The following is a 23,138-nucleotide window of genomic DNA, read 5'->3' on the forward strand; positions in this document are numbered from 1 at the left end:
ATTCCCATAGCATAAGCCACCATTATCTGTTTCCAGAATTTACTGCAGCAGCTTCTACTTCCAGTCTGGCATCCGTCCAATCTAATCTCCTATTGAAACCCAAGCAATTTTGTAGATCTAATTATGTCACACCCCAATAGAATCTTTATTGGTTCTTATTTTCCTTGGTATAAAAATAAAATTCCTTGAGTTAGAAAAACAAAGCCCTAATACCTGACTTTACTTATCTCCAGTTTTATCTCTTGCTATATTCCTCTTCTTATCCTATGCTCTAGCCATATCAAATATGCAATCCCCTAAAGGTAACCAGTCATATTTATTTTCTTTCTTTCATTGTCTCTGACTCTCTTTTCACTTTTCCCTCATGTGTCTGTCTGCCTCTCTCTCTACTTTCCCTTCTAGGACTTGGTAGATGTCTCCCTTCTGCTTAGAACACATGTTCCATTTTCCCTTCTCACACTTCTGTCATCTTCAACTTTACTTCCATTTATCCTTTTGGACTCGGCTTAGATGTCACTTCTATCAGGATGCATTTTCTCACTCCAGGGATAAATTAGGTTCTTCTTTCATTTGTCTCCATAGAATTTTACTTTTAGATTTTTATTAATAACTGTCATGTTTTACTCCTAATGTTTTCTTTCTCACTGTAAGATAATTTACTTGAATATAGGGACTGTGTTTTATTTAATAGTATGTCCTAAACACCCAGTCTGGCACATTAGAAATACTGAATAAATGAACTCCCTATAGCAAAATGGCAGCATGTAGTAGGCATTCTAATCCCTTATCGATGATTTTACCAGTGAATACTGTAACAGGAAGCAATCACACAGAAAGAAAGTGATAGCACAGAAAGGAAAGGGAGAGAGCTTATGGTCTCAAACTTTCCAAGGAGATTTTAATGATGAAAACTAAATCATCTGCATATTCTATCCTCTTAAAGTCATCCTATAGGCTAATTCTGTAGACATTTCCCTAAACTCTAAGGACACAAAATGACGTTGCCAAGAATCCCAGAATAAATAATGTTCACTGGGCCAGAATCCTAGAATAAAAATGTGACCATGTTGCTCCAAGCTTGTTCTTTTAGTAGCAATTACTAAAATTAGTAATTTAGGAATTTCTTCAGACCTCCTCAAAGACAACTAAAAACTTTCCATCTTTAAATGATAACAATTTGTTTCTTTCACCTGGACAGAATCAGGTTTAAATATAAGTTTAAAAATGTGTACATTCTTTGTTTTCTAAATGCTCTTAATATTACTCAATAAAATAATCCAGAATATTTTTCACACTTAAATAAAAACATAAGCTTCCTTTACTTACAGTAAAATATCAAAAGGCCTTGTTGTATCATGAATTAAGTGTTACTCCATATAAGTCAGGCTTGCTTTTGTACATAGTGATAAATGGGGTGGGATAAGCCATTCACTCTTACTGTCATTCAGATGGTCAACACTGTAGCTGTCCTTGTTTCTCCAAATTGGTTTTATTATGGAGTTATGCCATAATAGCTGGACAAATGGGATAAATTCAGATCTCATAGACCAAAACAAATTAAGAAGCTAAAGCTCTTTTCTTTTCCTAGACGACTGCATTTGTAATTTACGCAGTCTCAAAAGAATGAAAATAAGTCTTACTTAAAAATAAGAAAAGTGGGAAACAGTCTTTGCTTCTGAGAAATACAAGGATTATTTATAATTCAGCCTCCAGAGAACTAAAGAACAAATAGCAGAGAAACAGAAACCAGAGTATCTACACATTTGAAATGTAACAAGTGAATAAATTATACTGGTTGTATGTTCACACTGTCCTGGTATATTATTAAAGGTGACAATTGTCCAATAGGAGGCTGATAGATTGCCATTACTGATACATGATGCTTGGATGGGCTGGGTTACCATGGGGCACCAGCAATTGCCCAAAGCTACTTATAAACTTCTATGTGGTGACTAATAATCGTAGATGAGTTATACACACATTAGAAATGTAGTTGGCAGGGCCTACTGATATTAATATGAGCCACATGATCATAACAGAAAACACATATTCTTCATTATCTTGGTCATTTCTGGAGGCTTGTTTCTCTTTCTTTCTTTCTTTCTTTCTTTCTTTTCTTTCTTTCTTTCTTTCTTTCTTTCTTTCTTTCTTTCTTTCTTTCTCTCAATTGAGGATAATTTTGCCATGTTTTCCGAGTCAGATACAGGAGTATAACATAACTAGTAACTGTAGTAACTAACTGTACTAGCTAACCAACTGTAGTAACTAACCCAAACTCTTCACTGTTAAATTTTCTATAGGTTAGAAACTATGAACCAAGATAAATTACTCTAAGAATTCAAAATACAATAGCACAAATGAACATTTTATTAAAGCTTAGAGATACCATATTGAAAATGGTCTCTGAAGATAATTTTTTTAAAGGCCACTTTTTTATAATTAAGGCAGAGAATGTTTTTCAGCATATTATAAAGAGAGATGTGTCCACTTTAAAAGATTCTATTAAAAACAAAGGAGATATAACACCATAGCGCTCGCTCACCTTTATTTCATAAGAATTAGGCAACAACTCACGTCATATCTCAAAGACCCAATGAAGGTACTTGAGATCTTGCAAATAAAGTGCTATTCTCCCTTTACCCATGCCTGAGGCAGTTTTTCTCATGCTCATTATGTGATCAAGCGATCACGTTCTTAGCTATAATCAGATTTGTCAAAACATTAAATAAGAAAGCAGAAGACTCTGGGCTTATACTTTTAGGTTTGACAATATATCAGTGTTATGGTTTAGCCGAAGTACCATTTGTTAGAATGACTACAAAGTAGTTTGGCTAAGAGTTTGGAAAATCATGAGTCATTTGCTGTCCCAGTTTTTATTTTTCCCTTGAGTGTTATCAAATGATACTAATATATATTCATGTTACAATCTGATGGAAATAAATAAATAAAACAGTGAAGGGAGATGGGATGGGCTGGGGGGACAAGGGATAGTCTGTTGGAAGGCCAAAATATCAGGTTACTTACTTACATTGTAGAAGTAAGACAAGGAGAACATGATGGTACAGCAACCATCGCTGAAGACTGGAGAAACTTGTCAGGTCAAAGCCAAGAAATTCCAAATGGTTGTACATGTCTCATTCCTGAGGGCAGACAACATGAGGTAGGATTTTATTATAAATATATCACTCACTTTACAATAGATAGAGTTGAGACTGGGAGGGAATCTTGGAAATGCCCATATGCTATAGAATTAACAGTAAAAACGTAAGTTAGTAGATAGGTTTTAGCACTACACAGAATAAGCGTAATATCCAGGCAGCTCACTGACTTTGGAGGATATAATAGAGTGATAGCATTGCAAACCCTTGGTATATCATGACCAGAGCTTCTAGTATTGATAACTTCATATTACTCTTGATGAATTATTCAAGGTTTTTACATAGGAAGACATTAGAAAACAAAGTGTAAATATAGGAAATTACATTCTGCAATAAGGAAAGAAAATGAATATTTTGTATGAGGGTACAGATAGTTTTAGAAATGGGTAAAGAATTCCATCAGTTATGAAGGATACTTGGTAAATAACTGAAAGCCCACACTTAAGTAAAAGAGTCTTTAGGAAACCAATTTAGGATAATTTATCCATTAAAAATTTTTTTTTTAACATTTATTTTTTGAGAGACAGAAACAAAGCATGAGCGGGGGAGGGTCAGAGAGAGAGAAGGAGTCAAAGATTCCGGAGCAGGCTCTAGGCTCTGAGCTGTCAGCACAGAGCCCGATGTGGGGTTCAAACGCATGAACTGTGAGATCATGACCTGAGCTGAAGTTGGATGCTCAACCCACTGAGCCACCCAGGTGCTCCTAATTTATCCACTTTTAAACTTCCTGCAGAAAAAAATTTTTAATTACTGCCACTATTTTTAAAAAATGTTTATTTTTGAGACAGAGAAAGACAGAGCATGAGCAGGGGAGGGGCAGAGAGAGAGGTAGACATAGAATCTGAAGCAGGCTCCAGGCTCTGAGCTGTTAGCACAGAGCCCGAGGCGGGGCTCGAACTCATCAACTGATGAGATCACGACCTGAGCCGAAGTCAGGTGCTCAACCGACTGAGCCACCCAGGCACCCTTGCAGAAAAATTTTAATTCCAGGTTATTGGTGCCCTTCTACTTAATGCTGTATTTCTCAGCCTTACTGATTCTTTGAATTCATTTGGGATCATTCTGTTTAAAAATTAGAATGAACAAAATGTTACTTGTAAGGTATGTCTGCTAAAAGAATATTTTTGTTGTTCTCTACTTGATAATATTTGCTGTCTTAGTCCCTTCAGGCTGCTGTAACAAAATGCCACAGACGTGGTAGCTTAAAGATAAGAGATTTATTTCTCACAGGTCTGGAGGCTGGAAGTCCAAGATCAAGGTGCCAGCAAGGACATATTCTGGTGAAGGCCCTCTTCCCAGGTCATAGCTGGTGGCTTCTTTCTGTGTCCCCATATGGTGGAAGGAACTAGGGAGCTCTGTGGGTCTCATTTAAAAGAACATTCATCTCATTAATGAGGGCTCCACCCTTATAACCTAGTCACCAGCTAAAGGCCTGACCTCCTAATATCAAATTGGCATTAAGATTTCAACATATAAACTTTGAGGGGGGCACAAACATTCCTACTATAGACTTGCTATTCTCCTCTGTTAATGGGGCTTGCCAATCAAATGCTGAATAAACTTCTTTAGAAAATAAAATGCTAGGCTAAGTATATCTGGAATTAAAGTCTAGTTTTAGTTTTTTCACTTACTTGGGGTGTTTATGAACAAAATCACAACTGATCTGAACTTGTTTCCTATCAGTAACATGAAGTATCAAATACTCTACACTGCCATGAGAATATTGAGAGTGAATTAGATAAAGCCCCTAACAATTGTGCTAATTTGCAAAGTACTTGTGGAAAAGGTCATAGTTTAAACTCATATATATTCTGTTTGCATTAAATTACTTCTATTGAAAGAGACTATATTTCAGATTAATCAGAATTGTGACAGGATGAAGAACACATAGCAAATGGTGCAGCAGGTCATGCAAAGAAGAGGGGAATGACAAAAATGTTGATATAGACACAGATGAGGACAAGTGTGAGAAAGGAGCTAGAAAGAAATGTAGATGAATTACAAGACATGGGGGAGGGGGGGTGGAAACACCAGGAAATTAAGGTAAAACAAATAGGGAAAAAAAAGGACACTCACTGCCTGGCCTGGGAGAATCCATTTCTGAGATGTGCATCCATGTTTACTGCTCTAAAAGCCAAATGCCCTAGGTCCCCCATCTGTAATTTTGAATGGGAGATTTTAAGGGTCGGAAGCTCCATCATTTATAAAAGCTGTGTTGGCCAGTCTTTTAAGCTTTTATATCCACCAAACCTGAAGCAGTACGTGGTGGGCCCAGGGCATGGATATAACAGGGACTGTATTCCCATGTCCTCTTGGTTATATTCTCCTGCTTCCTCATCAAGGGTTTCATGAAGCACTCCCAATGGTGACAGGGACTCTGAGTCCACTCTTCATCAATTGAGATAAAATGACAAGTGATTCCTGCCTTTTCAGTAATAGGCTTACCTAAGGTCCAGTAGAGTCCAATCAACACCCTTCCTGTACTTCCTTTACACCTTTGGTTCTTCCTGAAGCACTCAAAAGTCTTGTTTCTTTGCATATGTTCCAATCAGTCAGATGATCAGGTTCATACAGCTCTTTTAAGGGTTTCTAGAACGAACAACTCGACAGCAATATGGGCAGTATCTGCTTTTAGTTTTGAGGGACTTTGCCTGTGCTTGACAAAATTTCAGGTTAGAAGCAGTTGGTCTGATCTAAGACATTCTAGGATTATAGAACATCAGTAGGGGAAGAAAAAAGGTTAATCTTTCTTTTTCTCAGACTATTTTTATTTTGCAGGATCTCCCCCCACCCTGACATTTACCCATTTTTCTATGGGATTATATATACATTATCTCCTTTGTCAATTTATCCCATCTGCCTGTTAGGCTACTTTAGGGAAGCAAGTTTTGTGCCAAATGGAAGAAAAGCAGCACAATTAAATTTCACCCGATATTATCCTCATTGGTCTTCTAGTGAAAAGTTAAAATCATAATGGGAACTTTTAGTGGGGCTATTAATAAAACATGAGATGTTACTGGAAGTTTAATGGGTGCATCTCAGACCTCCTACGAGCAAAAGTTATAGTTGCTCACATCCTAAAGATGGTCCTTTGTCTTGAGCATATTGGTCTATCTAAAAGTCATATCAAGATTTCAATTATTTATCATTTTTCAGACCCTACTGCAATAGAAAAATCAAAAACAAATGGCATCTTTTTAAAGTCTTTTTCATTTTGCTGTTGTCAGTATTATAAGCCAGGTGAATCTGATAAATATTTCTTGTTGATTTTCAAGGAATTCTTCATAAATGTAATAATAGTAATTATTTGTTAGGTGCATCTTTTTTTTTTTTATTGCCTTGCTATTTTGTTTACCCTTTTCCCTATAAATTAGGTATTTTGAATGAAAAGACCATCAAGGAAGGAAAATTTCATTTGTACTTTTCATTCTATGTGAAATTATTGGGAAATGTGATCAATAGCCACGAAGATCTATAAACAGTTATTGGTGAAGAAAAATTCTAACAACTATCTCACATGTTACAGTAGGCTTGAAATTGTCATAAGCATACAGTAGGCTTGAAATTGGGGGATAAGGAAACAGCTAAATGTAAATAAAATGAGTTTGCAGTCATATGTGCTCTTTTACATTTCTGGTCACTAAGACATCGGTAACAGAACAAACTTCTCATGGTAAAACATAAGCTGCATTTGTAAAATCGGAGAAGTTTATGATTCATATAGTGATAGTGTAACATAAAGCAGAACAGACAACTAGCTACATTTTTGCCAATGTGACTGAACAATGTCTATGACCTAATTCTTATTTAATCTTGGTCTGACTCCTAAGGAATGCTAGATTCCAATATGGTTGACCATTTGTTGGATCATTAACTGTGTACCTTAGAGCAAGTCACAACTTTCTGCCCTCAGGGTTCTTCTATAGAGGACAGGCTCTGACATACAAATCTCTTAGATTAAGGGTAAAATGAGATATATATGAAAACTGTGGAGTAAAGAGATGCCATCATTAACAAGTCATGGAATACTTTGTTCCCTGCTCTGGGGGACAACGTAGTAAAGATGGAAATTTCTGATCTCAAATGTATCCCTCTCTGGGTCAGGAAGTGTGACACATAGACCCAACAGCAATAACTTAAATAAGCCTGATAGTATTCAACAGTTTAATCTTCTGTATTTGGAAGATATGTTTGTGTACAGAGTTTTCACCAGAAAGTTTTTATAGCAAACACTTTATGTCAGAAGTTTATTTTATTGGTAAAATATTAAATAATATACAGAATTAAAAACTGCACTTACACTTCTGAGAAGAAATAAATCTTGGACAAATTATATGCTTGTTCCTGAGATTCCCTAAATTTATTCCAGTAGCTGTGCACTCAGACAGTACAAACCTTTATAATATAATCCTTTTCACAAAGTATTACAAAGTTTCTGCAGCTTTAGTTGTACACACATACAGACACACACTCACACATGCATATACAACACTCATACACGTATACACAGTACCCACATACATGCACAGAACATGTATGTGTGTGCATTAAAAACAAAATACAAGTCCCACATTTTAGTCTGCAGTGATAAAACTGTTTAGCAGAGGTCTCCAAATTGGTATATAGCAGAGCTGACTTGTCACACAGCTGCAAAGACTGTTTCAGTATTTCCATAGTAAACCTCATTTTCTGAGGTATTGTATTTGAACTTTAAAAAAACTACATTACACTGAGCAAACCTGACATACAAGTCTGGAATTTTAATTTTACATATATATTTTTATATATTTCTTTTCAAAACAGTTTTTATTTTCCCAAATTATTAGTTTGAAAAAAAATGAGGTTTACTGGTTTGACCTATTTTTTTTTTCTTTTGCTTCTAAAACTCAAAATATCCTAGAAACTGTCAAGCAATTAGTTTTTAAAGTAGTCTAATTACCTTTGGTATTGTTAAAGAAAAAAAATCTAAAATGGCCAAGACACATACTGTACAAATGCAGTAACTGCCTTTAAAAGAAATGCCAAAGAAATGTTATCTTTTAACAAAACATGTATTTACATTACAGCAGTTTTACTACAGGGACACAGGTATAAAAAAAGAAAATCAGTATTCTACATATAAATATGTATGATACGAAAAATACTTCTTACTTAAATTTGTATGAAAACAGTGCTCCAAATATTTCTTAAAAATTGTCTTCAATAGGTGATAGGTGTTTAAAATTGAGCTAAGTGCTTTGCTTTTATTTTAAAGTTCATTTCCAAAAGAAGGAAAATGAAATAAAAACTATTAGGTTCTTAATTTAAAACATTGGACAAGGGTCTAAGAAGAAAATTCAGTCTTTAAGAATTGCAACTTTTTCAACTTGAGGACACATTTCTCAGGCAAAAGATTACCAATTTTAATGGAAATTTAGCCTAAATAAAGATACCATGAGAATAAACCAGTGGCTTCCACATCCTCTAATCTTTTTATTATACGGTGTTTTTTTCTTTGCTTGTTGTGTCCTTTAAACTAACATGCCATGATCTTCAAGGATTTCTTTTTTGCCATTAACTAAATAAAGAATAGATCAGTTAAAAAAAAAAATAACCATAGTTTTTAAGACTTCAAGGAAAGTATTGCACTTGTACAGAAAGAAAAGAAAAAAATATCTTTTAAACTAAATAGCAGAAGCAATCATTCGGAGATTGCAATTATAACACATGGTCTAAAAGGTCCAAGTATTAAGAGCAAATATGAAGCCTGGAGAGCCCCCTCCAAACCTGGAATATTATTATAGTAATGTTAAAGCATCTTCTCCCGACTGGGAGATTTTTAAGACTTTTTGCTTTAGACTTTTAACATCTTTCTAAACTCTTGCAAAAAAATTATTTAATCTCTCATACATTTTAGGAGGAAAACCAAATCAGAACACAAAACCCAACAGAAAAGGAAGGCAAACATACCATATTATGATGACATGATCTCTGGCGTCCTATTTTAGGTACCCGATATTTGAAAGTGAAAGTAGCACAATGGTTATATACCTTACTATTTTTAATCCAACCACTTCTCTTTTTAATATAAAACTACACTTGAGTATAAAAATATGTCAGCAAATTATACAGCCAACAAAAAATCACACACAAAAAGTTAAGACTTAAGAGACCAATGAATCGGAAGTCAGAGTTGACCTAATCTTCAAACTAGTGGGGGAAAGAGAGGCAGAGATGTCCAGAGGCAGTGATGGAAAGGATGTGGACGGGGAGAAAAGGGTGGTTGGGGGAGGAGAACAAAATTGAAGAGGTAACAAAGAACTTAGTTACACAGAAGGGGAAGTGATTTTATGTTCAAAATCTGAGAGTGCCTGACAGTCAAAATATTTTATCACAGTTTCAGAAATTGAACTACTTAACAAAAAGACACAAAATAATACAACAAAAAACAAAACCCAGAGTCCTTCCCTTGTTACAGTGTATTCATTTTTCAAAAATCCACTTCCAGTAAATTAAGTAGAATCCTGATAAGTGCATAGTAGGGGATTCAGTGACCTCCACCCGTCTGAGAAGCTTTTCTTACTGTGTGTCACTTGAGGTAATTTGAAGGGCCCAATTAACTGCAAACTGGCTTATCTGTACCTTTATGAAGTTATATGTTGTGTTTTATGTGGCTTAGCAGAGGGCCTCTAAATTTTATATCTTATTCACAATAAAAAGGACATCTTAGAAAACTAGTCATTCACGTACCACTCTCTGTATGGGGTAAAGGTTAATTCACAACAAATTTATACAGAAAATATACAAATGCAATGTTATGGGAGAAAAATCCCATAAACAGAATTAGGAACTTATTTCTAAGAGTGCATGTGAAAAATATCCACAAACTTACAGTACAGCAAGAGAAAACTAAAAAGCTAGAAATATAATGTTACATAAAAACCTTATGGAAATCCCAAAACTTTAGGTTACTGCAATAAATGTAATAAAAATATTCAAGGTGTCATTATTTGGCCTAGCAATACACTATGATAAAAAGAAACACTAGCATATCACAGCTTCTTGGTCATATGACATTTGCTTTGTATAACAAGCAGCTCATTTTTATTTATTTATTTTTTAAAAGCTGTCATATCCTAACACATCCATTGCAAGTAATACACAATCATGGCAGGAAACCATTTGAGATTATGCTTTGGAGAATAGCAATGTGATATGACTATTCAGTTTTGTTTTGTTCAAGGAGAATTAATTACCTGCTTCTTTACCTTATTCCATAAAACATTAATAGATTAGGAGACAGATTCTCAGACTAGGACAACACTAGTCTATAAATGAAATTTCAAAACAATACTGTATTTTATTGACCAAAATTCCACTAATAAAGCCTGTGTGATACTAGAACTGATTCTTCCTTAAAAACAAAACAAAACCACATACCATAATGCAATTCACAGCTGAAATTTCCCTCTATGCCATATTTTACCTACATGATCTTGTAATGGTATTCAGAAATACTATCAAACTAATAAGATTAAAATCTGGTTGCAAAGTTTCCTTTTACTTTAAACAGATGAGCTGAAATTCTCTGATTGGAACTTCCTCTAACAGTTTACCCTAAGAACATGAAGATGTATTATATAGTACTCAAATTTAAGTGGTTTTTAAAAATACATAATAAAAGTGTTTGTAGAGCTACAACAGCTAACCAACACTCTCTCAATGCATTTTAAAAAGGCACCAATATAAAGAAATTTTATAAGTATTTAATACATTAAACTCAGGATCTTAAGATACCAGTTACTGTATATTTTAATTATTTTGCAGAAACTGGAGGTTTAAAAACATTTCTGAGATAACTCTCATATATACAAATTTTAATTTCACCCCTACTCTTTTCTTTTGCATTTGGGGAATTTTTTTGGATAATCTTATACAGATAGTACTTACTAAAAATAATATATAAAATATAACTAAAGAGGACCACAAATGTAATGTATCTCTTCTTGTACAATGAACATTTCAAAGTAAAAAAAAAAAAAAAAATGTAGTCAGTACCTCTTATAATCTAAGTTCTCTCTTGAAACTAGGGGCATACAGGTTTTTTTTTGTTTGTATTTTTGCAGCTTTTTCTGTTCTTTTTGTACTTTACAGAATCATTTTGGAGATAGGATGACATAACATTTGGAAAATCAGTTAAAACATATTTTCATCTGAATGCCTTCACTGATGTCAACATATCATAAAGACTTCATAGTTTTGTGAGGTGTAGAGTTGAGACATGGTAACTATAAATCAAAACATCAAGCTCACTAAAATATTGTCTTTTTCCATTTGCCAATACGTAAAAATTAATCATTTTTTTTGTATCTTCCTATTCAAAAGTTATTTTTGTTTCCTTCGTTTTGGAAGTTATACCAAATCAGCTTAAAAATCCTTTTCTTGTTTGTTTAGATTCATTCTGCAAGTAGATTGTAAAGGCCCAAGGTTTTAGTTTAATAGTTGAACTAGTCCTAAAGACATACTAATAACTTCTTTAATATTTCTTAATACAATCTGGTAAAGTAAGTTTACTAAATTTCTCAGGTATTAACTAATTTTAACTCTTTAAGTGCTCTTGCAAGACATGTGGTGACTAATTGCTTCTTTTCATGACTTTTCTTCAAAGGAGTGTGTATGTGTGTATGCACACATGCACGCACTGACACACACATACATTTGCTTGTATGCATGGAGGAAAACCATTTTCTACTTTGTAGCCAAATCTAAATCCTGGTCTCTCGCGTTCTGTCCCTCCAGAAAATTCTCAACGGAATGTTTTAATGACTCGAAATCTCTTCCAATCTGCTTATTGGTCATCTTCACCGTTCTAAAAAGCCAGGTTAGAATGGCTTTTTAAAAGTGATTGACCACTATTAGAGAGAGGCAGCACACATCTCCAACAGGAGCTGGAGGTAAATTTCTGGGCAAAATCAGGGCAAAGCAATGTGATGAATTTCTGAATTTTTGCCAAACCAGAAGAAAGAGGCTAACCCATTTTTATGCCCCTCCAGTACTCTAATGTGAAATCTCACCTAAATAAATTGGGCATATAACTGTTATGTAAAATTTGATTTATTTGGTGTCTGACCCTCATATTTATTTTTAGGCCCTACCAACTTGCATATTTCCTTTTGTGAAGAAGGAAGCATGCAAATATAGCCATTTAGAGTTTCCCAGAAAGCACCATGCCCACAAAAATTCTAACCTGCACATTTGAATTGACCTCGTCCTCATTTGTCCCTGCCACACCCTGAGCCATCTTTATCTCTTTCTGTTCCTCATATCATGTAGCTAAGAAAGTACAAGTATACACTTGTAGCAAATACACTCTCACAAATATTGTCCCTTTGATAAAGTAGATTCTCAAATAGATGAAATCAGAAAAGGAGTACTGTCTTCATGGGGGTACTACACAACTCTTTAGGTCCACCTAAAATTCAGCTTCATCCCAGGGTAGGTAGACACATGATTGTTCATACACTGAAAAAAACAAATAGTGAACAGGAAGAAAATTCATAGATGATACCAGCAGAAATCCACACACAGCCAAAGTTATGAACACACTGCCATCCACATTTCCTTAAATTGCAGTAAAACACAAAATCAGTAACTTACGTTATTTACCTTCCTCCAAAAGGGAAAAAATATGAAATTCCAATTTTTTGACTGGTTAGTGTAGGGGGAGGTAAGGAAGTCTCAAAAGCATACTTTACCTTTGAATAAATTGTGTGTTCACCATGTACCAAAGCATGCAGGAGGGGGAAAAAAAAAACAATATTCTATTTAAAACGTTTCATGTCTCTGTTTTGGTGCATTCTCTTAGATTTAAAGGACTAGTTTGGACATTTCTCCAAAAATAATTATAAGAGGAACAAGTAAAGGAGAGCTGAGTTAAAATCGTCTTTGCCCAGCTCTAGCTGTGTTAGTGCTCAGAAGCTGTTTAAATAAGCAGATAATAAATGAGAAGATGAGTCAAGAGCAGTATTGGGGCCGGATTTGCTTCTCTGTCCTTAAGTCTCTAATTTTGCTAGTTCTCACATCATTCTGCATTAAAAACATAGTTTCAGCCTCCTATTTAATTATTTTTTTTAAGAGCAGTTATCAGTTACTGCTTAACAGAATCAGTACTCATAAATGGCTATCAGATAATCCAGTCATGGTCAGGCCTGTCCTCCCTCAACACAAGCAGCAATTTCTGTATCCAGGTATGTCCCCCCAAAATGACTTGAATTGATCTCATTTTTCCCTTCCCTCTAATGCTGTTGGACTGCACATAAAAAACAGAGCACCTTTTTATAAATGAAATAAAAAATTTGCACATGAAAAATGATAACATGTATGGATTAAGAGGTTTTTTTGTTTTGTTTTGTTTTGTTTTTTACTAAGGTACTGAGATTCATTTCTGACAAGGACTTATAAGTAGTTGAATGTGTTTGAGATGGAAAACTGTGCAGGACATGGTGACTTTTGCTTGGAGGTTAGGTTACATTCTAGACCCAAAAAGTGTAAAAAATAAGCTGTTTTTTTTATCTGTGGTCTAATGTACAGGTTACAAAGAAGTTCCCTTTTCCTTGCACCAAAAGTGGTAAATGTTATTATTCAAGAAATACTAGAATAAATAGCCCTAGTTCCATAACCTTATGGGGTTCAAGTTACCATATTCAGGTCGAATTAGTAATTGCTCCGAGATTTTGAGAGCAAAAACTTATAGCAAAGAGTTTCATGATCTTCTACTCAAGTAGTAAAGGATGATGGACTATGGATAGAACACTGGGTGGTCACAGCTTGAAAAAATCAGTGGGAAAAGAGAAATACCAGAAAAGGGATTTCTGAGTAGGTTTTTTTACTCCTACTGTTAGCCTAATTATATGTTTCTGCTGACTGGTTAACACTGATTAAATGCTGATAAAGTGACAATCGTAAGCATACTTTTAGAAACAATTATGTACACTATGCCGCCATCACATTACAACTTTAAAAGAAGACTTCCAAAACAAATTTATGAAAAGCAGAGGTCCTTTCTGGAAACTACTGACTGCCTCTTAGCCACTCTTAGACCATATGTTATTCTTAAAACTAGATAAAAATACTACTCATTAAAGGTGTTAAAAGTAAGGCTGCCAGGGTGTCTATAAAATACCAGTCATCAAAACTATGGAAAACAGTGCTTAAGTTTAGAAAAATAAGATCACAGGACCTCAGATGTATTGTAGGTGTCCTCAACTACCTGTAGTTTACAAGTTTTGCTATATGGTACAGTGTATAACATACCGTATTATAAATTCCATTGGGGAAGTAAACATAGAACCCACAACAACTCATCCAAGGATTATCACTGAAATTAACACATGTGTTTGTGTTCCATGATCTCTAGAGGAAAAAAAAAGTTTACATTTTGAAACAGTTTCTTCTTTGAAGAGTAAAATTACTTATACCACTTTAAACTGTGGAAGTTCTACCCAGAAAACTCCAAACTTCCTTGCCTTCAATCATAATCCTGAACATCAGTGGCAAATTAGAATCTCTTAGGTGAACCTATATGAATCAAGTGATTTTTTTTCCAAAGCATGATATACCTTATATTTATGCATGGCAGAAATGAACCGCTCTTAAATTCCCACGTTACCAAGAACAATATCCCCTGTCCCTTCTCTCTTCTGTTTCTTCCTTATTGTAATTAGGCAGAGTAAATGACACTGCATCCACAAAATAAGAATTAATGACAGTAATAATATTAAACAAACAAAAATAAAAGGTATGTCGACATCTGAGGGAAGGTGGGATTGTAAGTGCAGTATTTCTTCATGTGCAGTTTGTTACTTCATAGGGGTCCCCTTTGGAATGAAAAGGCCTAGTGGAATGTGTGCTCCCCTCGAACAATGTGTGATGAAAACTCATAACGGTCCTGGCTTCTGTAGCCACAGATGTTGCATTCCAGTGGGTCCCGGTAGCCATGGCAACCCATATGAATGGTGTACATGACATGGTCTAGGAAAAGGACTCGGCAGTGCTCACACTTGAAGGCCCTAATCTGTTCTCCTTCTCCATTGAAGACCTTGTAGATGTCCTTCAGAGAGCCCTTAGGAGCCTTGGTGGTATCCAAAGCCTTGACATCCTCCTTCATGTAAGCTGGGCTTTGTTTCCTCTTGGGATTTAAGGCAGGGTTTCCTTGGTAGGACTGGTGGTCATCATGGCTGCTTTCTGAGTCTGTAGAATCCAGGCAGCTATTGCTGGGAGAGGCCTCTCTTTCCTGGGGTCGACTCTTTGGTCTGATGAGAGAGAGAGGACCATCCATGTTGTTTTCATGACTATCGGAGGTTTCCCTGCTAATGGGTCTTTCTATCCTATTTGGATGATAGACCTGAGAATAAGCTGAACTTATAACCGGGGCCACCTCAGCGATTGTGCTTGGCGGGTGCTGCATCAGTGGGTGAAGGGCCTCAGCTCCAAGGTAGGTGATTGCATTGTTGATGGCTTGGTCCATCATATGAGACTGCATTAGCTCAGCCTCTTTCTCATATGTTAAGTTCATATCAAAGTGAATGTCTGGGTAGCTGAATCGCATGAGCTTTTCCCCTGAAAGGGGGAGGGAAAGAAAAGTAAAAAAACAAACAAACAAAATACAACAAAATTAGTGACTGGATTAAAATATAAATGTACAAAGTTAATTGTCTCCATTTTCTATAATATGATATTCTTTAGATCAAGCATTTGTGCTCTTTAATTCTGCTAAGACTCAAATACTCTCAGCCTGCAAAGAGGATTAGTAATAAGAATTTCACAAGCCATTTGCACTTGTTTTAATGCCATCATGAAAATGCATCTAGCCAGAAAGGTATGATTGAGTGTGTTATCCTATTTTCATTCTCAATTAGAATTTCCACTTGTCTAGAGCTCAGCAACTGTAGGCAAAAGCAGAAATACCAGGTGAAAATAAGTCAGAGACTATGCTTGTTTTGCATATTTTAGACATCAGTGACCAAGCCACAAAGAGCATAAAAGCGAGAGTGATCTGATTATAACATCTGTCACTTCATTGTTATATACGGTTAATTTGGTTGATTTAACTGCTACGTTAGAAAAAAAAAATATATAGAGCCGGCATTTGTCACCCTAGAGAATTCAAAGACGACACCATTAAAACACTGTTAAAAGTTGTATTGTTTGATAAACTGAATGGAATTTAGGACTATTTAAAAACAGGAGTTATTTCCACAAGTAGTTTATTTACAAACTTGGAAAATAATATGTTTGTTGTTTTGCTTCTTGAAATGGGGAATGCATCATTTTTACACCATCCCTTCCTTGTTTAGACATATGGGCAATGGTGCTGATATGTACACCCATTGTTAGTTTTCCATGCCTTATCTTGATTGAAGTATTTTTGTAGTTTTCCCTTTAATATCTACTTCAACAAATCAGTATTTTACTTCAACACAGTGTCTAAAGATTAACCGTAAAAGAGCCTTGTGCATAAAGCAGAAGTCATTTTAATTTTTCTCCTTTAAATGTTTCCAGCTTTGGACGGTGTATTTTATCTTTTTAAAATTCTGCCACTAAAACAACGTGGTCTCCTACTAATTGCCTGGTTACTTTCATAGGTAAATCTTACAGATAAAGGCTTCTTAAAAATATATGTGGACTTCTTATAAATGTTTAGTATGTTGTTATAGATGGATGCCTAATTTGTAATGTTGATAAAAGAATGTTTATCTACAGAACTGCATTCTGGAAAAGCACTTTTGGATCACTAGTATTATTTCAGGTTTGAAAAGAGGTCCCCAAAGTGAGATTAGGGTTATAATCGGAGTAATGAAAATGGAAGAAAAAAATGATGAGACCTGATCTCATGGCATCCAATTTAAGATACTGCAATGTTAAGACTTAAAAAGTTAAGCTAGACAAACCTAATCTATATTCTCAAAGAGCTTACAGTTTAGAGAGAGTGACAGTGATTTAGGAATCATTTATAATACAGTGTGATATGTGCTATGAGGTCAAATAAAAGGAATATATATTAAGGGAGTAAAAGAAGACTTCTTGGAGAAAGTAGCATCAGAGATAAGAATGTGATGACAAATATTAGCCAAGTAAAGGAATGTGGGGGTGGAGCAGCTGGTAGGAAAGCTCAGAGGCAAGAGGGTATGCCTTGTTCAAGGGATTACTTAAATTTCAGTATATAGCTGACAGTGGAAATAGATGAGAAAGAGAAGATAACAAGGCTCATTCAACAGCTAAGGAATTTGAATTTCATGCTGATAGCAATACAGATAAATAGGGTTAAATGGGAAAGTGACTTGACTAGATATTTATTTATAAAGATGGTTTAGGAGGTTATTGCTATAAAGATCTGGTGGCCTGAATTAGTATAGTGGTAGTGGAAATGGAGAAAACCCAATGAAATGGAGAGAAATTTAGAAAATATAGTTTCTAGGGCTTGATGATTATCTAGACTTAGAATGAAAAAAAAGAAAGAACTTAAGCATGGAGCCCGTTTCTTATCTGGGAAACTTAGTGGATAGCAGATAGAAAAGATGATGAATTCAATTTCGGAAAACTATGAGTAATAGTCGTGGTCCAGTAACTGCTGAGTAGAGTCTCAAATTTAGAAGAGAGATCTGGGCTTGAGATGTAGATACATAAGTCATCAGTTGATAGAAAGTAACTTCTGAAGCCAAGAGAATAAAAGGTATAACCCAAGCATTGGTAAAGTGTGAAGATGAGAAGGTCAAAAATAGAACCTGGGAGAACACCAAGATTTTTATGCCTGCCCACAGACCAAGGCAAGTTGGATTCCTGCACTGGGCCCCATGTTTACAGAGTCCCTTGCTCCTCATGGAATGAGGAATGTGTAGAGCCAAAGGAATATGCCTATCTGGAGATTACTCCCTAGACCATACCCTGGATACCCAAGACTGAAGAATTCATTTCCCAAATGGCACTGAGTTTGCACTAAAGGTTAGCGTAGTCCTCTTCATATGGTCTATCTTCCTGGTATGCACACACTTAGGCCTGAGGAGAGGCTAATACACTACTCTTTATGTGCTGTGTGTGGGGTGTAATGTGAAAATAAGCTGAATGTGCAGGCTGAGGTGTCCACATGCATATGCATGAGGCCCCTTTTGGTACTGGAAAGAAACAGAAGTGGGTCTAAGAGAGAGGGCTGGCTCCAGGTCAGGCAGTGGTTCTGCTCATGCTGTCAAGGTCTGGTGTGGAACTCTAAAGGATCTAAGCATTCTATATTTATTTGAACTCAGTCTTCCAAGTTAGGAAGGTAGAACAATAGTTTTTCAGCTTAGGGGCATCTGGGTCTCTCAGGTGGTTAAACATCTGACTCTTGGTTTCAGCTCAGGTCATGATCTTGTGGTTTGTGATTTCAAGCCCTGCATCAGGCTCTGCGCTGTCAGCACGGAGCCTGCTTAGGATTCTCTCTCTCTTTCTCTCTGTCTCTTCCCCTCCCCCCCTCAAAATAAATAAACTTAAAAAAACAATTTTCAGCTTAATTTAAAATATTAAAATATTTAGGCATATGAATGGAGGCCTTCATTAGTACTTTTGCCCCATCTGCATAGCTGTTAAGGGTAGATTCATAATGAAGACTGAGAAGGAGCAGAGAAGCTAGAAGAAATGCAAGAGATCAATGTCATGGATACCAAGGAAAGAAGTGTTTCAAAAGCAATTAATTATTCAGGAGTGGCAAATGTTCTGACTGATATAAGATAGTCTAAAAAGGGCCCACTGCACTTGACACTATGGAAGCTGGTGATGTTGATAAGAATCATTTCATGGGGAAGAAAACCAGGTTGCATAGACTAGGGAATGAGTAGAAAGAAAGAAATTATGGAAAGCAAGCATAGAGAACTCTTTCAACCACTCCATTTTTTGAAGAGGAGAAAGTAGGTAGTAGCAGGAAGGAGATTTGGTTTTGAGGGAATTTTTTTTTAAATGATGAGAGTTTATCATATTAAATACTAAAAGGAAAATGCCAATAGAGGGGAAAGACTGAAAATACAAGTGAGAAAAAGGAATAATAAAATGTATCAGGTGGGGGCGGGGGGGGGGGGAGGCTGTGACAGAAGAATTCCAGGGCACAAGAAGAGGAATTAACCTTAATTAAAAAGAGGGATACTTCTTTCATTGAAACAAGGAGGAAAAAAAGAAAATATTCCTATAAATGCACTTAATCCTTATAAAATTAGTAATATTATATTGAAATCATTTCAAGTGACTTTATTCCCTGTAAATTGAGCTACAATACCATCAAGAAGTGAGATACCATGTTTGTGGAGAATAAATGTTGAAATGGCTATAGGGTTCAGCAGGAGAGAGGACTATGCAGGGATGGGATCAAAGTAGGACTGCTACAATGTGGATGGAACAATTGATATTTGAGATCACTTATTCACTGATTCATAGTGACCAATTTGTAAGGCTGTGGGATTTTCTCCAAAAGTACTAGCAGCCCTGTAGATATGGGACAGATGCTTCTCTGCTTTCAATAGAGTGGGATTTCCTAGTGGGGTTTCACTAGGAGAAGGTGATAGAAAGACAACAAAGTAAGAGAGTCAAGAATATTGGCAACAGAGTAATAAACATGATTAACCATGGAATCTAAGCTGATAATAAAAAGAGAGGAGAACACAAAAAGATAGAAAGTTCAGGGATCATTGGTCTGTAGGGCTTGAAAAGGTCAAAGAATAGTATTTAACTGAGGGGCATGGTAAAAAGGAATTTATAGTGAGTGTGGAGTGATGAAATTTTCATTTCAAACACCATCACAGAGACAATGTGTGATTGCTTTTTATATACTACTCGAAAGGATAATCCAAATAAAGAAAAAAATACCATTAAATTCCTAATAAGAATCTAATGTTATTATTTTAAAATCAAGATGTAATTAGGAAAAAATGTGTCCCCCTTTTCTAAGGATATAATCAAATCAAATTGAGAATAGCATCTCTAAGTCATAGTAAACATTGAAAATGTTACAAAGAACAAAACTAAATAGATTCAGAAGACATAAAAAAAAAAAAAAAAACATTTATATAAAGGAAGAAAGACTGGAAGAAAAGTTAGGGCCCAAGGCAAGCCTTTGAGTATTCTTGCAGTAGTATGCTTGATACTATATCAGTATCAACTGTGATCCCTTAGGGCCGTCCTATAGTCTTTTTTTCAAAGAGCTCTGTCAATAAATCTCTCCAGCTTGTCTTAAAATGATATTTTGGTGATTTGTTAGTTCTGCGATTTCAGATTGAAAGGATATCTTCTCTAAGTGATTGATTATTGGAGTAAAAGAATTTTATTAGCCTTCCCTCCCTGAAATAACCAAAGATTTTCTACCAGTCATCACTCAACCCATATCAGGATGTTCCACAATACTCTTTGACAATAGAATATGAGAATCTATTTGAATATTTTTCTCTTCTAATTTTTACCCTTTATAGTAATAAAATCTATAAGAATAGATATATTACATATATAATTAATGGCAATTATTTATATAGAATCACTATTTTTATGTATTCTTTTTTAAATTTTATTTATTTTGAGAGAGACAGAGAGAGAGGGAGAGAGAGAATGCGAGCAAGGGAGGGGCAGAGAGAGAGGGAGAGAATTGTAAACAGGCTCCATACTGTCAGCACAGAGCCCTACACAGGGCTCAATCCCATGAACTCTGAGATCCTGACCTGAGCTGAAAACAAGAGTCAGAGGCTTAAAACCAATGGAGCTACCCAGGCACCCCACTATCTTTTATACATTCTTAAAAAACTTAGATGTTTTTTGCATCTAAGGGCTTGGAAATGAAAAAGAAAAGTCTAAATACATTATATTTAATCTTTTTGTTTCAAAACCATAGGCCAGATGAAAACAAAGATCCAAATATGAAAGATCCAAATATGCAAGATCTTGAATGTAGGTTGCTGCATTATTTTTCTAATGCAGCATTTTGGGGGAAACTATTTCTCTTAATTTTAGATAAAATAGTAAAAGCATTAATCTCATGTAAAGAAAACAGTTTAAAGACCTAGAACTAGTGCAAATTGGAAAACATCACAAAACTGGCTAACAGATGACACCATTCTCCTTAAGTATTTTTATTTTGTAAATAAATGGAAATTTTTACATACTAGTGTACTTTATAATTTAGTTTTGAGGTAGCAACTTCTATCAGTCTTTCTTTAATTTCCTAGGCCCATATATCTAAAGGTGTGTGTGTGTGTGTGTGTGTGTGTGTGTGAGAGAGAGAGAGAGAGAGAAAGAAAAAGGAAAGAAAGAAAGAGAGAGGGAAGGAGGTACACATGGAACAACATAAAGCAGAAATGAATAATGGACAAAAGAGATGGGTATTTATCTCTTGAACTGAAATATACCATCTGTAGTTCTAATACATGGGAACATACTTCTCATTAAAACCACCTTTGAAGTAAAATCATTTGTAATGCTTACCCACAAACTTTTGTGGAGTGGAGCTTTTACGTTTTCCCATATTCCCTGTGAGCTTCTCTATGACAGCAGGTCTCTCAAAAGGCACCAGAGAAATATTGTTGTCCATAATAGGCTCTTGTTCCTTACAATCTTCCATAGGAGGTACTATGTAAAACCATACAAAAAATGCAATCTGATAATTTCTTCAACATTTTAAAAAGATACAAAGCTGATTTGCCATCTCAATATGTGTTAGATAAACATAAGCTAGTATGCTTGGATAAAAGTAGAAAGAATAACCTTTAGTGTTAAAGTACACTCTTTAATTTTACACAGACACACACACACACACACACACACACACACACACACACACAGAGGGGATTTGTTTTTATTCGAGTCGTTCTCAAATCAATGACAAACTGTTGGCCACTATTGGTGGCAAACATGTTCATCTTGTTTCTCATCTTACTCCTCTGAAAGTGTTTTTAACATTGATTAAAATCAATACCACTTTAAGACTGCACTATTCTCAAGGCTTTTGGAGTTTATTTTTCTAAAACAAATTAAGTAAGTCAACTTGTTTTGCAGGAAAGCTTAAACAGACACACAGAATAACAGCACGATATTTAACCAGGTTTTTTTTTTCACCCATGTATTTTCCTGTAGCAGATTTTCTATTGATGAGACAAGTGAGCTATTAGCCCTACTGGTGGTAGATAAATACCTGCACAAAGCAGCCTTCATGAAGGAGTTTCAATTCTGAACATGTCTATACACAGTAAACTGTGGCAGCTTTATGACTCTAACTTATTTTAAAAAGAGCTCTTCAGCAGGATAAAACATTCCATTTCCAAATTGGCATATTTGCTCACTAAACTGCTCTAACTCATTTGACATAAACTCTCCAAAGCTGCTCCCTCTGCATCACATTTGTCTAAGTTGCTAGGGGCTAATAGGGTAGTTCACAGATATCGACATTACATATTGACATTCATAGTATAGAAAAAGGATTTAACAAAAGTTTTGCATAGAAATATTGTCAAAGGATGTTTAAGGATAGAGTAACATCTGAGACAGATGAGATCAATGATTGAAGCCAGAGTTCACAGAAAAGACCATAACTTATTCTTGATTATTGTTACTTTCTCTAATTGTACCTGTGCCAGGGCCGTTTGGGAGCCTACAGGATTCCTATTTTAGAATATGTTTACTTGTTCAGCATACACTGTAAAATGATTTATTCTGCTCCTTTCATTTGTAAAGGAGAGTTCTACTGTGTGAAACACAATACATTCTCATTTATAAGACCAGGCACTAAAGTAAAATGAGAAAGCAAGAGATGAAAGTTAAGAAAATCCAGTGAACCATTCAGGTGACCTACTTAATAACCAATACAGGTTGCTGATTTTGAAGAAATGAAAAATGGCAACAGAAAAATCTTTTCCTAATTTGGACATGTTTAAAGAAATCTATATCCAATCTAAATTTTGGGTTAACCTAGTATATTCTAGTGGATAGACCAGAAGAATT

The 23,138-nt window shown here is 35.3% G+C and overlaps 1 protein-coding gene across 16 annotated transcripts in view; it reads right to left on the reverse strand.

The window, feature by feature from the left end:
• Nucleotides 1-7,391: 7,391 nt before the first annotated feature.
• Nucleotides 7,392-23,138, reverse strand: part of IKZF2 (IKAROS family zinc finger 2) — a 162,602-nt gene continuing 146,855 nt past the window's right edge. For all 16 annotated transcript variants that reach the window (XM_045481114.1, XM_045481120.1, XM_045481115.1 and 13 more), the window contains 2 exons: nucleotides 21,627-21,770; nucleotides 7,392-15,755 (listed from right to left, as the gene is read on the reverse strand). In XM_045481114.1, the coding sequence (XP_045337070.1) occupies nucleotides 15,031-15,755; nucleotides 21,627-21,770 (869 nt within the window). In that variant the 3' untranslated portion in view covers nucleotides 7,392-15,030. The remainder of the gene's footprint in view (nucleotides 15,756-21,626; nucleotides 21,771-23,138) is intronic.

This window comes from Leopardus geoffroyi, chromosome C1, assembly GCF_018350155.1.
Source record: "Leopardus geoffroyi isolate Oge1 chromosome C1, O.geoffroyi_Oge1_pat1.0, whole genome shotgun sequence".
Classification (NCBI taxonomy): Eukaryota; Metazoa; Chordata; class Mammalia; order Carnivora; family Felidae; genus Leopardus; species Leopardus geoffroyi.